Source organism: Anopheles merus, chromosome X (genome assembly GCF_017562075.2).
Source record: "Anopheles merus strain MAF chromosome X, AmerM5.1, whole genome shotgun sequence".
In the NCBI taxonomy this organism is placed as follows: Eukaryota; Metazoa; Arthropoda; class Insecta; order Diptera; family Culicidae; genus Anopheles; species Anopheles merus.
Window position 1 is genome coordinate 4627530 of NC_054081.1, and position 14035 is coordinate 4641564.

The 14035-nt window shown below is 46.9% G+C and overlaps 1 protein-coding gene across 8 annotated transcripts in view; it reads left to right on the forward strand.

Moving 5' to 3' along the window:
* LOC121587667 (potassium voltage-gated channel protein Shaker) overlaps window positions 1–14035 on the forward strand; it is a 114649-nt gene that overhangs the window by 90008 nt on the left and 10606 nt on the right. For 6 of the 8 annotated variants that reach the window (XM_041904685.1, XM_041904656.1, XM_041904712.1 and 3 more), the window contains 3 exons: window positions 10173–10296; window positions 11125–11296; window positions 13287–13383. In XM_041904685.1, the coding sequence (XP_041760619.1) occupies window positions 10173–10296; window positions 11125–11296; window positions 13287–13383 (393 nt within the window). The remainder of the gene's footprint in view (window positions 1–10172; window positions 10297–11124; window positions 11297–13286; window positions 13384–14035) is intronic. The other 2 variants (XM_041904695.1, XM_041904665.1) reach the window with 1 other exon arrangement.

A 14035-nucleotide genomic window follows, 5' to 3' on the forward strand; every position in this document is an offset into this window, starting at 1 on the left:
GTTTAGTGTGGTGGCTTTAGAGCGTAGCTGATGCGACGGTGCCACGGCTTGGTGGCGTCCGCGTTTTGGCGTTGAGCAGGTAGCCCCGTCCCCAAGGCCCCAGCAGGCCGCCGAACTATCAACCACTAGCAGCTGAGCAGCGATCAGGCCCACAAAAACCACCGCAATCAACAGTGTGTGTGTGCATATGTGTGTGTGTCTGCGTGTGTGTGGCTGTGTGTGCACACGAAACAATAGTCGCCTGCAGTAAGGAAGCGAGCCAAACGGAGTGCGAGCGCGTGTGTGTGGCCCCTCTACTCCTATACGTCCAAGGCAAAGCACGCCAACAGCAACGAACCCCGGGGTGGTGTACAGTGTCGCCGGAAAAGTCCTTCCAACCAGTGTTAATCCTGCCCTCCGACTCCTCCCAGCCCCGCTTACATTCTCCGATCCTAGAGCCGCTCGCCACTCGCCGGGTGACTATCCCTCCGGCCCACGTCGAAGGCCCGACTCGTCCTTCTTCCCCCACTCCCTCCCCAACTCCTCCAAACCCCACTTCTCGGCACACCCCAAAACGCCTTCGGTCCCGGTGCTCGCAGTGCCACACCATTCGGAACAACCGCGGCCGCCCCGAATTGTTGAGCGATTGGTTACCTATTTAAATGCAAAGCCATAATCTATCGCAAAGATAACGAAAAAACGCCGTGTAATTCGGCATCAACCATTTCTCCGATAGATTTTGTTGAGAAATGGGGCCTGACGCCAGTACTTGGGCCCAGACAAGAGCCAGTCAGTTGCGGTGAAAGTCAGACGAGCGGGCAGCCCCCTCTTCTTGCGGACAGGTAATTTGCACAGCATAAGCGCATTCGATTCACCAAACCAATTAGGAACTCTGCGGTCATCCAGTGGCACAGTGTCGCGTATTCGCTGTCGTTTTTTTGTTTCCCGCAGGTTTTGTAATTCGATTCCCACAAACTTCGCGTCCAAGAGATGCTCCAAGAGATCTTTGCTGCAGCACCACAGGCAAAATGCATTAAAAATCACCATTGCAACGGTCGCAAGACACTCCAGCGCAGTATTTTTTCTTTATTGCGCACCGGTTCGGTTCCAATTTCGAGTGGACAGAAACATAAAACTGTGAATGCGAAAGCCACCGGAGCGGGAAATGTGTGCTTGCCATCCGTCACGAAACTGCAGCGCTTTCGGATGCGTCCCCGAAATCCGATTACCTCAGAAAGCATTAAAACTGGCAGGACGGGAGGGAGATTTACTATCCCGAAAAACAGTCCGGAAGCCACATGCGCGAGCAGAACAACAGAAAAAAAAACCTCTCTCCACCTCCGGGTGCACATCACATGAAGGGGGTTCGCCGCTTGGTGCATCCTGCTTCCTGTTTTTTTCTCCGTGTTTTATTCCCTTCGAGAGCGATTTTATTTGAAAAGCTGTTTTCTTGGTGCTGTTTTTGCGTTGTCCTTACTTTTGTTATGCCGTCGCGACATCTTGCTTCATCGCCATGAAACCCCTTCCTTCCCGTCCTTTCTCCTTCCGTTTTACTATTTCCGGGATGGCCAAGATGACACGACGCATGGCACGCTATCCAGGACACGCGGCGAATGCACTAGCGAGGCTGGGTCAAAGCATCATTCTCAGTTTTTTTCTTTGCTTGTCTCAACAACTTGAGCCATAAAGCACCTACTTCCTGCTCCCTTCCGTGTTTCCACTCCTGCCCTCTTGGGTTAGGTTTTATGTGCCAAAACTCGGACCAATTGGACAGAATAATCATGCTCAACTATTGGAGTTGAAAGGGGGGTTCGTCGCCCAATGCACAGGCGATTGCGTGCACGATGTGTGGTTTGGCTGGCGCCACTGGGGGCTGAGGACGCGATAGTTAAAACGCTCCTAGAAGCAAACGGCCCATAAATAAGCTTCTTGATCGGCAAACAGCACACGCAGTGCACGTTCATCACGTGCGCACGTCGCAGCTGCCACGCGCAAAACGATGCGACGGCCGCCCTGGCGATCGTACGCCGCGATCCGGCACGAAGGACCAAAAACGCAGCCCAAACTCGGGGCAGTTTTATTCGCATTTTATTTCGTTCCCATGCTCGCTGCAATTCGATTTGCGGAATTTTATAGCGCCGTGGCGTCTCGTGGCGCGTCGCCTGCAATTTGCAATTCCAAATGCCGCACGCCTTGCGGGATCGGGACGCATCCGTTGAATTGACCGTTAAAAATTGATCATTATAGGGACGGTGGTCAGCCATCTAGGTCAACGGTTTGGGTTTCTTTCTCCTTTTTGTTTGGTTTTTGTTTTTGGTGTGCAATGATGTCGCTGGTGTTTGGCTACTGGCTGATGGCTGTATCTTTGTGTGTGTGTGTGCAGGAATGATGCGTCAGTTGCTTCTTGGCACACGTCACCGAGCTGCAGCTGCGACAAACGCTGGACAAGCCGGAAGATTGGTGGTGGTGATGTTTTTTTTTTTGTGTGTTGCTTGCCCTTATTTCCTCCGTTCGCCGTTGTTTTCCTAATATACGTTTTAAGGGCATTGTTTGTGTGTGTGTGTGTATTTTATTTCTTTAGAATTCTTTCTGGCGCCTTTGTTGGCTAGTTTTGCGCCCCATAAAACCAAACCAGGCAACATAAAATGGCACATTTGTGCAACCGAAAGCACCGAAAGAAATTGCAATTGCACGGATCGGGGACAAAACCACACCACATCATGCGATGGGTGGTGTTGGTGGTGGTGGTGGTACCCAATGACCCAAATGTTTATGCCACTCAGCCCAAACTTCCCGCTAGGTGTATGGCGTCACACGTACCAAGGCTAGCGGCAAAAGATGGGTTATTTTTTTTGTTGCGGACCGGCATGTTGCACCGTTGCAGCCAACTAATTGCTGCCTCGAGCCAGCCACCTTTCCGCTCTTCTTTGTGTGGTTGGTGTATGTGTGCCGTTACCACATGGCAACAACGGACGGTTTAGTTCAGCGCAGGCTGCTGTGCTTTACCTTCCAAATACCAAAAAAAAAATCTTCCAATTGAGCTGGCAGACCGAGAGAGCCGCAGTCGGGCAGTTTTCGAATGCCTCCCGCGACACTCACCCATCTGGTAGCCATCTTGAAAAGCTCGATGCTAATTTCGGTGCTCGCTCGAAGCTAGCCGGACGTTGCGAATGAAATTAATGGACTTTTTTCCCTGCGCGCAATCAAATTCAGAATTCGAGCGCTACGTTTTCGAGCTCGAGAGTCATCACTACTACTGTTACATCTCTACCGTGCCGAAAATTAAATGCTTTAATCTGCCCTCCAAAAACAAACCATTCAGGCCCACCCATTCCTCTTGAGTGAATTCCATTCCAGCCATGATTGAGCGATTTCCATTTCATTTTCATGGCCCAAGAATGCAGCGGCCATGTTTGTGTGACGAGATTGAGCCGCATGGGCGCTAGCACTCCTTACACACACACACACATTCCTGGAAGGTGCGACCGGCGCACCCAACCGGAAGCCGATACAGACCATTTCGATTACGATTTACGGCCGGGATGGCCCGAGCATAAAAGCTGAACCGGTGTGAGCCTCTGTTCCAGCAGCTCCCACTGCTTCCTGCCTTTTGTTTGCCCCCATTTGGGATCCATGCCTCGGGAGTGGCAGCCGGCAGGTTTTCTGCTCGTGGTTTTCCTTTTTTTTTTTCCGTGCAGCGCACTTTTGCACAACTTTTCATAGTTAATTATGGCTTCCATTATGGCTAGCCGACTTGCGCGAGGGATGGCATGAACGGGGAGGGTGAGCAATAAAATTACTAGATAACCGGCTGGCATGCAGTTCCGACGAAGTCGACGGCTTCTGGCAAAGGAGGAGCATAATATTCTAAACATGCCTGCTTCTTTCAACCCCCGGAATCCTCGCCGCATTCCAAGCGATCGGGAAACAGAAACCCGAGGGGGAATGAAAAAAAAAAAGAGCCCATTAACTGCTTTGCAGTTTCTGCGAGGAAGCAAACAGAACTCCTCAAACGGAACAAAAAACGGAACAAACAACTCTTCAGTGCCATCGCCGTGCGCCAGCCAGGCATGGTAGATGTGTTTGCTTTATTTTATTATTGCAAGCCTCCATCGATTGGACTTACGCGCCGATTCTTAATCGCGCATGATTGATACCAGCAGACGTACAGCCGTTTTCCGTTTTACCATTTAACGGGCGCTTAACGGACGCTTAAGCGACGCCTAACTGATCGCACCCTAATGTTGCGCTCCGTGGTGTGCCTCTGCCCCCGTTCGGGTTATCGATTGTCAAAAACCAACGCGAAAACAAAACTGCCGGACACAAAATGGAAGCAAATGAAGCAAACACACCACGTGCCGCTGCTCCTCGATCCCTTGCCACCTTCACCGCTTCGCTACGCTTCTTGGACGAGCGACTCTGCTTCCCCAAAACTGTCCAAACAACATTATTAACGATTGTCGTGATTTACCTTTAACGTGAGGAGGTGGGAAAGGGGGAGGGGACTGGAGTAAAGGGATGGAAGGTGGGCTTAGTATTTAAATCAATTTTCATTAGGAATCGAATGCTTCCCCTTCTTTTCCGGGTTGCTCGGCTCGGAGTGATTGGGTAGCGGAAGGGAAGTAGGGTGGGGGGGGGGTTAATGGCTCCCTGTCAAAAAGTTATAGTGCCAAAGTTGGGTGGCAGGGGAAGCAATGGGCTGACAACTTTCGCTCGCCACCATCGCCTCGCCCCCCTTCCCAAACTCCTCACCCCCCTCGGGATAGACAATAAGTTTGATGGGAAGGGGCTCTATTGCTTATTGGGCAAAGGTCAACCTCTGGCGCTACCTATACACGCCATTATGTATGTGTGTGTGTGTGTGTGTGTGTGTGTGTGTGTGTGTGTGTGTGTGTGTGTGTGTGGTGTGTGTGTGTGTGTGTGTTTAATTTCGCAGCACACGCGCGCCTAAAGCTATGCAATGGATTCGTTTTTACACTTTAAAGTTTTGCTGAGAGGAGGAGAAGAAAATAAAGCAGTTTTACTAAAATCATGGCAGGACTTTTTCGAAACGTCACAAAGCCGCACATGAAAGGTTCAAGAAAGCGCCTAGATTTCGGTATGTGTATCGATTGCTTCTCATTTTTGTTGAGGTTATTTTTTTTCTATTTTTGATTGTTTGTTAGGCCACAAAGACTTAAATAACAATTTTGGACAAGCATAACGCATATCTTAGGAGGTTTACGTTTACAAGTTTTTTTTACGATTTAATGAAAACTATTAAATAAAACCAACTCATGTTTCAAATATGATTCAATTCAAGAATCGAATCATGAATCTTGTATTTTAAATGTGCTGAATCGTTATTACTGATTAGTATTTAAAAAAAAACCTGATGTTATTGCAAGAACTATTATGAGTATTGAAGAATCTTAGTACAAAAAAATCCTCATTGATTGAATCAGACTCATCCCTACCAGCATTACACGGCTTTGAAGGCATTCAGAGGGCATTTAAGGCTTCAGTCGCCTTAGAAGGCGAATAAATATTTCAACTGAAACTTTCACGACTGTAGCGGGTTCTCTTCGAAATCTTTCAACATTTTGATTCAACGAGAACAGATAGCTTGCCGCCATCATAGCTTGTTTATATACTGGATTTGTACCCTCACTAATGTAACTGCCAAATAAAGCAGTGACCACGCTTTTGCTTCCAAACCGAGAAAGCGTGTGTTTAAATCCTGATTTGTATGTACTTTTTATGTGTTTATTTCTTTTAAAATTAATATTTTCTTGCTATAATCAATACAAACAAAATTTATGTGAAGCAAAATTAAAATAATACCTTTAAAAAAATATATATTTACACTATGTTTAAATTATTCATTCAAATATGTATCACATTTCTCCTTTTATTAGAGTTATCGAAATTTGTTTGATATATTAACACCTTAACGGTTTGGTCTTTAACAACCGAATAATGCGGACCATATTTAATAAAGTGAAATAACTCAGAGCTTAACGTAAGAGAACATAACACGTAAATCGTGCTATCGAATCTCACGCTCATATCTGGGAACACTACAACGGTGCAGTGCTGAAGACGCTTGTAAGGTTTTCTTTTGACAGTTGCAATTTCAAATTTCAAATTAAAAGCGAAATTTTTCATTGACATATTTCAAAGGCATTTAATTACTGCTAAATGCACTGCTGATCGCCTTCAATTCGCCGGCGATTACAAGGCGATTAGAAGGCATTTAACGGAAATTTGCGGGTAGTGATTGATTCAGCTAGGTGATTTCTGAATGAATCATAGCTCTAATTGTACTCAAAAATATTCAAATTCGAATGAATTTTGATTGCTTTTTTCAAATAAAAACAACTATACAGATGTAAGCAGATTAGACTTCATGATTCAATATTTGGAAAAAATAATCCTTCACTTCGTAACCTCCTTTCCGCAACATTTCATTGAATAAAGTGCCCGGCCGCTCTCCCCGCTCGCAGCACGATCAGGGGCTAATTATCGGAACGACGCTTAACGACCCTGCCGAACCAGAAGTGTTTCACGAAATTGCACGTAACTAAACAACTTATGTCAAGCACCACCGGCCCTCCCTACAAAACCCGGCTGGCCGCCCATAGGTGGTGTATGCAAATTACGAATATGCAATCGCTCTCCCTGCCCCCGCACACGCCACCTCCACGAGTGGACAACTTAATTGGGCGTGGGGTTTCCAAATTTTCCCAAAGCGATTTAATTAAAAACTGTCCCTCCTGTCCCCCATCGCAAGCGCAAGCGGTACGGCAAGTGCATCGCATATTTATGCTAGCCTCAATACTTCTGCCCCTCGCCCTCAGCCCGCTTAGGGCGTAGGGCCAATTAATCTGCTTTCGAATTCGGGTTCGCTCCGATCCGGGCACGGGCAGGCTCGGAGATTTGCCCGACCGCAAAGTGATGGATATTGCCAGCCATATGGCCTGCCCGCTTCAAAACCCCTCGCCGCTCTGCACACGATTGCAAATCATCTTCTTGATTGAAAATCGATACTAAAATTAGAAAGAACTAAATAAATACCCGGAGAGGGATGAACCGAAACACAACCACAACTACAGCAAAAAGCAAACACGGTGACCCCGCTTACGTAAAGTACGTTTCGGGTCAGCCGCCCATGGACTGGTGGGGCTCTTCTCTCCTCCCATTATTAAGCACCAGCCGGCGATCACAGGATTCATTATATTCTTCCAAAAAAAGAATAAAATAATCCACCCAAGCATCCAAAGGGCGCCGCTCGGAAGGCAGACTCTAGCCACTGCCACTAATTATTATCTCTCCCAGAGCGGTTGGCTTCTCTCGCTCTTTTCCTTTTGTTTTTCACCCCGTGTGGGTGTGTGTGTGTTCATTTCAATCCGCATAACAGCTTCAGCAATCGGGGAAAAGCAGAAAAGGGCGACAAAACAGGCACCGCTAGCGGCCGAGAAGCCCTAAAATAGAATGCGGTACATCCGTTTGCAAGAAAGTGCCCAACTTTTATAGCCCCACCGGGAGAACAACACAGGGAGGCTCCCTCTCGCTCTCTCTCTCTCTATCTCTCTCACTCTTCCCCTCGCTTGGGAGAGTTGCAGCAAGGAGTGTTTTGCAAGAACAACTAGCGCAAAAAAGGAGAAAAGCAATGAAAAGAAGATGCAAAAAGTCTCCTGAAACACTGTGTGTGTGTGTTGGTACACGGGAAAAACATTTCACAGGGACGATGGGGCAGGGAGCCGAGAAGTGGTTACTAAAAATAGCGTGAACCCGCGCCCCGGCTTTAGCCACTTGCTTTCTCTGCTCGTTCTGTCTGTTTGCTTCAAATCCTTCAAAAGTTGACTAAAGCGGTGAGGCGGTGGAGAGTGTGGAAAGCAATAGGGTGGGGGTGCACGATATTACAGGACTCGAAAATATGCTCCAAGATGGAGCCGATGAAGATGGCGATGAAGATCTGCATGGCGGTCGGGGTGGCCTGAACCTCACGCTAGGGCAAAGGTGGGCAAAGCTCCATTCTTAGTCCCATCCATTTCACAGTCGCTGCCTGCCCGACGTGGGTGGATGTGGACAGTGAGCAGGGAGCTGTGGGAGGAGGAGGAGGAGGAGGAAAGGAAAAGCTTCAGTTTGAAGCACGGCTCGACTCGGAACGGAGTGAAGAACCGGAAGCGAAGCGCAAGAAAGAAACCCCCGAGCCCGCAGTGCTCGGTGTTTGCGAGCGTAACGCGCGTTTTGCGTCATTCCGGCGGCACCATTCGAAGCGGCGTGGCGTTCTTGTTCTGTTTGTTCGATTGTTGTGTCACATTGGCAGCGCGAGGGCACCATTCAAGAGGGTGCTGTAAGGTTAATATGGGTGAGTGATGGGTAGAGAGCGAGGGAGAGGCGCAAATACATCCGCTGGCAATCGCGGAAACCCCCGGAGACAGCATGTGCGACGGAGCGCAGCTTGTCGAGTACATTTTTCAATCCCACTATTTGGAGGCGAGCTGACAGAGAAAGAAAGAGAGAGAGAGAGAGAAAGAGTCAGAGCGTAAGAGAGAATTAAAAAAACACAATGCTAGACACAGATCGACCAAATCGGCAAAGAATGTTTCAAAATTGCACACCAAGTGGGGAGCATAAAAAAAACACGAAAGAACAAACACTGGAGAACAATGGATACGCAGGGGAGGGTTGGGTGGTTGGACAAAAATGTAAAAGTTCTCCCACGGCCGAGGCTTTTGTCGAGGAGAAGCTTAAAAATAGAAAAGGACACTCCATTTGCATGATTTCCATCCACTCCCCCCTTTTTGACTCATGGTTTTGGTCCTTCGAGCCGGATTGCTGCCGTTACGGCCTTCCACGCGCGTCCTAGCTCCCGTCAGAATGGCGGCCCTGCTGTGCCAAATTTGAAACACACACACACACACACACACACACGGCTCGTCTCGGTTGGCAGACATCTTGTCTGCCAGTTCGGTGCGGCTGCCATCGCCGCCTCCGCCGCCCCTGCTAACGGCCTTATCATGGGCCTGGAAATGGAGGCGCCCAGTACTTCAGCACATTTCCTTCTTCTGGAATATCGCTTCGCCTGCAGATGTGTGCTATTTATAGCTGCGCTAGGCTTGAACCGACCTGTCCCCTATTCTTAGGCTCATCCCTTATCTTGTTGAACGGTTTTTTTTTTCTCTCGAGGATTCGGGGAAGAACTGGGAAAGAACGCCGGAATGATGTGCAGCAACGCAACTTCACCTTAATCAATCCGAACTTCTTCCCGATCTCGGGCGTGCGACATCCACCGACAGCAGTATGCGCATCCTGCTCTCCCCCTCCTCCACTCCCCTAATACGGCAATCAGGGGCAGGAGAAGCGGCCGTGCTAAAGTGTGACGGCTGCTAATTACGACGATAGAATCATTAGAGCGCACCCGCGAACGTGATGCGAGCGCTCGCGCGCACTTGCCAGAACGGCACCAACCATCCGCCTACTCTCGCCGCAGCGGTTGGAGACGCTCGCTATTGCAGCTCGTCAATCAAGATGGCCCGTTGCCCCTTTTGCTGCAATGGCGGCTACAAGGGCTTTAGACGAACTATCTGCCTGCCTTTGAAGTCGTCGGGACGGAGCCGTGACAGTGTGTGTTGTGTTTTGTTTTTTTTTTCTTAGTCGAGCATTTTTCCACCCTCCAGCCGATTGATTTGTTTACGGCCCACCGGTCAGCGCTAAATCATCATAAGCTTCGCTCACGCGCGCCGACCGCTTGATGCGGGGCTGTGGCGTAAAATAATTGATTTATTGGCACTCCTGGGGTAGGGGAGTTTTCGTTCGTTCTTTTCCAATTCCCTCTGCTTCTACGCGCTCCGTTCGGTACCGACAGCGATGTGTTTATATTTATCGTGATTGCGTACGGGGAAGTAGAGGCAAAAAAAAACCTCACCTCTTAACGGCCAAAACGACCCGAACGTGTAGTTTACTTGCGCAATAGCGTATGGGTGTGAGGGGAGTTGTTTTTTTTCCTTCTCAGTGCAATGTACACTTTATTAAATATATTTTAAGGCATCAGTCAATTTCAGCTCTCACCCGGAACCGTTCAGCCAACAAATCAACGGCCCTAGAGGAAGCCGCTAAAGCAAACCCGCCTCATCCGTACACCGACATTGCAACTAATCTAATGCTCTTTTCTCTCTTTCTCTTCCCTTTCGCACCCGCACACCCAGGTCTCTACCCAAGTTGAGCAGTCAGGATGAAGAAGGGGGGGCGGCGCACGGTTTTGGGGGAGGTCATACTCATTTTGAACCAATACCACACGATCACGATTTCTGCGAGAGAGTTGTCATCAATGTAAGTATGAACCTTCCGCACAGTGAGAGCGACCCTTTTCTGCTACAGCAGCAACAACTACAAGCGGAGAGAACCACCCTTAAAAAATATTTTAATTACTAGTCTACCGCCTGCCAGCTCGCTCCCGCGGCGGGCCGATGTAGCAAGCATCGCTACTGATTGAGCAAATTAAGTGTCATTATGACATGTTTCGCTGATTGTACGTGACACACGGGTGTTACAAAGTTACGTGGCGGCCGTTTTTTGAGACCGTTCCGAAATTTCCATCTTGGTGCCATGACCAGGATATTTTTTTCGACTTCATATAAATGCCTCCAGTTGGTTACATTTTTACGCTATTCTCAACTTTCTTCACAACAGTTCTTTGTCCATCAGAATGAAACAAAAATAGGCTTTCAACAAATGAATAAGTGTTTTTTGGAAAGGCAACTCTCGTTGTTCCCTTACCAGGATTTGACAAAGGTGTTTGACTCCATCACATATTAAACGTTTTTCTTAGTTGCCTCAAACAGTATTGCTGCATATTTTGATCAAAAGGATGAGGTGTTTGAATCGCGTCACGTAGAAACAGAATTACTGCAATTAATGTTTTGGTGCCGTGACCAGGATTTTAGTTCAATTAGCTTGCATACAACTTAAAGGCAGTCTTAAATCATTGAAATTAAACTTTCTATATTGATATACGTCTCTTCGTCTATTAGTGTAATTCTCTCCTTATCTCTCTCTTTCTCTCTATCTCTCTCGCTCTCTCTCTCTCTATCGATATCTCTTTCATTCTCAACAACGCAACACCATTTTAATCGCTCTTCTCTTTGCCGCCCTTTACAGGTCAGTGGTTTGCGGTTTGAAACCCAGCTACGAACGCTAAACCAGTTTCCCGATACTCTACTAGGCGATCCGGACAGAAGGCTGCGGTATTTCGATCCGCTGCGGAATGAGTATTTTTTTGATCGGAATCGGCCGAGCTTTGATGCCATTTTGTATTATTATCAAAGCGGTAGTATATATCAATTCAATTTCCCCATCAGCGCCATTAACGGAAGTTTGTTTTAAATTTCTCTCTCTCTTTTCTTCTCTCTTTTCTCTATTATGACAACCTTCGGTTTTTGCCATACCACCTCCACCTCCCATCTTCGGTTTTTTACTTGCTCATCATGGCTCCCTTCAAACAAACAAAAAAAAAATATATATATATATATATATATAAAAACCTGGCACCATATCACCATGCGTCATATCAAATAAATATAACGAAAATCAACCACCAACCTTCCCTCTGACCGAACCAACCAACCAACCAACCAACACCTGCCTGCCTGAAAACCCCGAACAAAAAAAAACCAACCGCTTCTTGTGAAAAACCAACGCCCATCGCCCACGTGCATCGTTCCGTCCTGCAAAATAAAATAAAAACACCACACACACTCACAAACACCAACCACACTACACATGTACACCCACTATCTCTCTCTCTCTTTTGCTCCACCCGTCGCTATACGCACCAATACACACACACGCGCGTATACGCACATCCTCCAAACACGTACCCTTCCCACGACATAACACACACACACACAAACACCTGCCTACCTTCGAAAACCTCCTCCGCCACCCTGTGTGCTGTTCCGTGTGCTTATGACGTTTTTTTTGTGTTGTTTCCTTTTCTTTGTTTTTCTATTTTATTTTCCATCTCTCTCTCACGCGCTCCATGTTATCAACAAACAACCAAATTCAACCCCTTTTTTCTCATTTGCGTCCATTTTATTTCATTACCTTTCCTCTCTTACCTTTCTGTCCAATTGTCTTCCCGCGCAAACCTTGCCACTCCTCGCGCAATCAACTCGATTTGCATACACCTTGTCACGCTTTTTGCCATCTCCCGCACACCTCACACGCCAATCACTCTCCTTCTCTCAATCACTCTCTCTCTCTCGTTCTGCCCGTCTCTCTATCTCTCTCTTCTATTTGTCTGTTACGTCTTCGATAAACTTTTATTGTTTGTTTTTCACCTTTTATCCGGCTCAAAACGTACCGGAATGGTGCCTCGCCCTGTTCCCCACTGACCCCCAACGTCCAACTTAAATCGCTATCCCTCTCTCTCTCTCTCTCTCTGTGTATCTCTTGATTGTAATTCTCCTGTGTCACTCTTCTAACCCCCTACCCTTCACCATTGCCCCCCCCCCGCACCACCCGTCCGTCTCCTCTGTGGCTGTTTTTGTTCACGGTTGTTTTTGTTTTGTGTTTTTGTCTTGTTTTCGATTCGGTTTCCTTATTTTCTCGTTTTTTCCTCGTTTGTTGTTTACTCTCTCTCTCCTTCTATGTCTGTCTACAACAACAACCAAAAATTATTAATTATTTTACTTTACTATGTTTTATCAATTGACAAACTTTCTCTCATCACCATTCACTACGAAAAAAACGCAATATCATCCGTAAACCATCTGTCAATATTGTTTTCTAAATGTTTCTAAAATAATTTAATTCGAATCCCTTTTCCATGAACCGTTAAACACACTCACTACTGTTACGAATCTCATCGACGCAAATTGAAAAACAAAACAAAACAAATAAACAAAAACATCAACAACAACAACAACAACAAAACATCAACAACAACAACAACAAACTGTTTCGAACACCCGTTCAAAACAAAAACACCAATACAACGCCCCTACGAAACTGTAACAAAAAAATCTTGTCAACCGTCCCCCCCTTGCCGCGACAACGCGTGAATGTGTGAATCTAACATCAACAACCGAAACAACAACAACAACAACAACAACACCTACACCTCACACAAACAAATACACTTGTACTCACACACACAAACAAAAACACTACACACATCACACGACTCGTCCGTGCGCGTGGTGGACTTCGTGGCGAAACACAACGTACGAAATGCAACAAAAACTCGTCATGGTGCGTGGTGTGTGCGCGGTGGTGTCGTTTGTCTGCGCCGTGGACTCGCTTCTGAATGTAATCCCAAGGCGGTCGATTACGGAGACCAGTCAACGTACCTTTAGATGTATTTAGCGAAGAGATTAAGTTTTATGAATTAGGCGAACAAGCAACTAATAAATTTAGGTAAGTGTGTGCGTGTGTGTGTGTGTGTGTGTGCGTTTGAATGCTCCCTTGCTCTAACTCTCTGACGCTCTCCCGAACGGCACTAACACTCCGCACTCTAACACACCCGATCGGTGGGCAGCGGGCGCAGCGACAACACTACAGATACAAACATGGCACTGTGCATGCGGATCTACGCCCCGAGCAGCCAGCGTATGCTGCGCAACTTTCCGTAAATCGAATATGATGTTTTGTTTTTGTTTTCACTTTTCTACCGAATTGTACATCTGGTAGCGCTAGCGGTAGGTGTACGTAATGCTAGCGCGCAAGGTTGGCTAGTTGTTACATGTACAAGCTCCAGTTTATAGCGTCCGATTGAGGGGTCCATCTGCAAGGTTATAACGCGGTAACGCGTTACCCTTGGCGTTACGCTTGACGAATGTATTGGAAATTCGTACGAACTAAAAGAAACTATGCACTAATATGACCAAATTCAACAGATCCTAGACATTTAAAAGAAGCACTAGATCGTAAAAAATACAACTTCTCATAGATCTTAACATCTCAAGCTCCCTGGAAAGTAACAGTGTTTTTTTTTAATTTTTTTGAAATTACAAATGTTTGGTCTTTTCTCAGTCCTTACAGAGTTTTCCAGGAGTTTTCATAGCTGTGG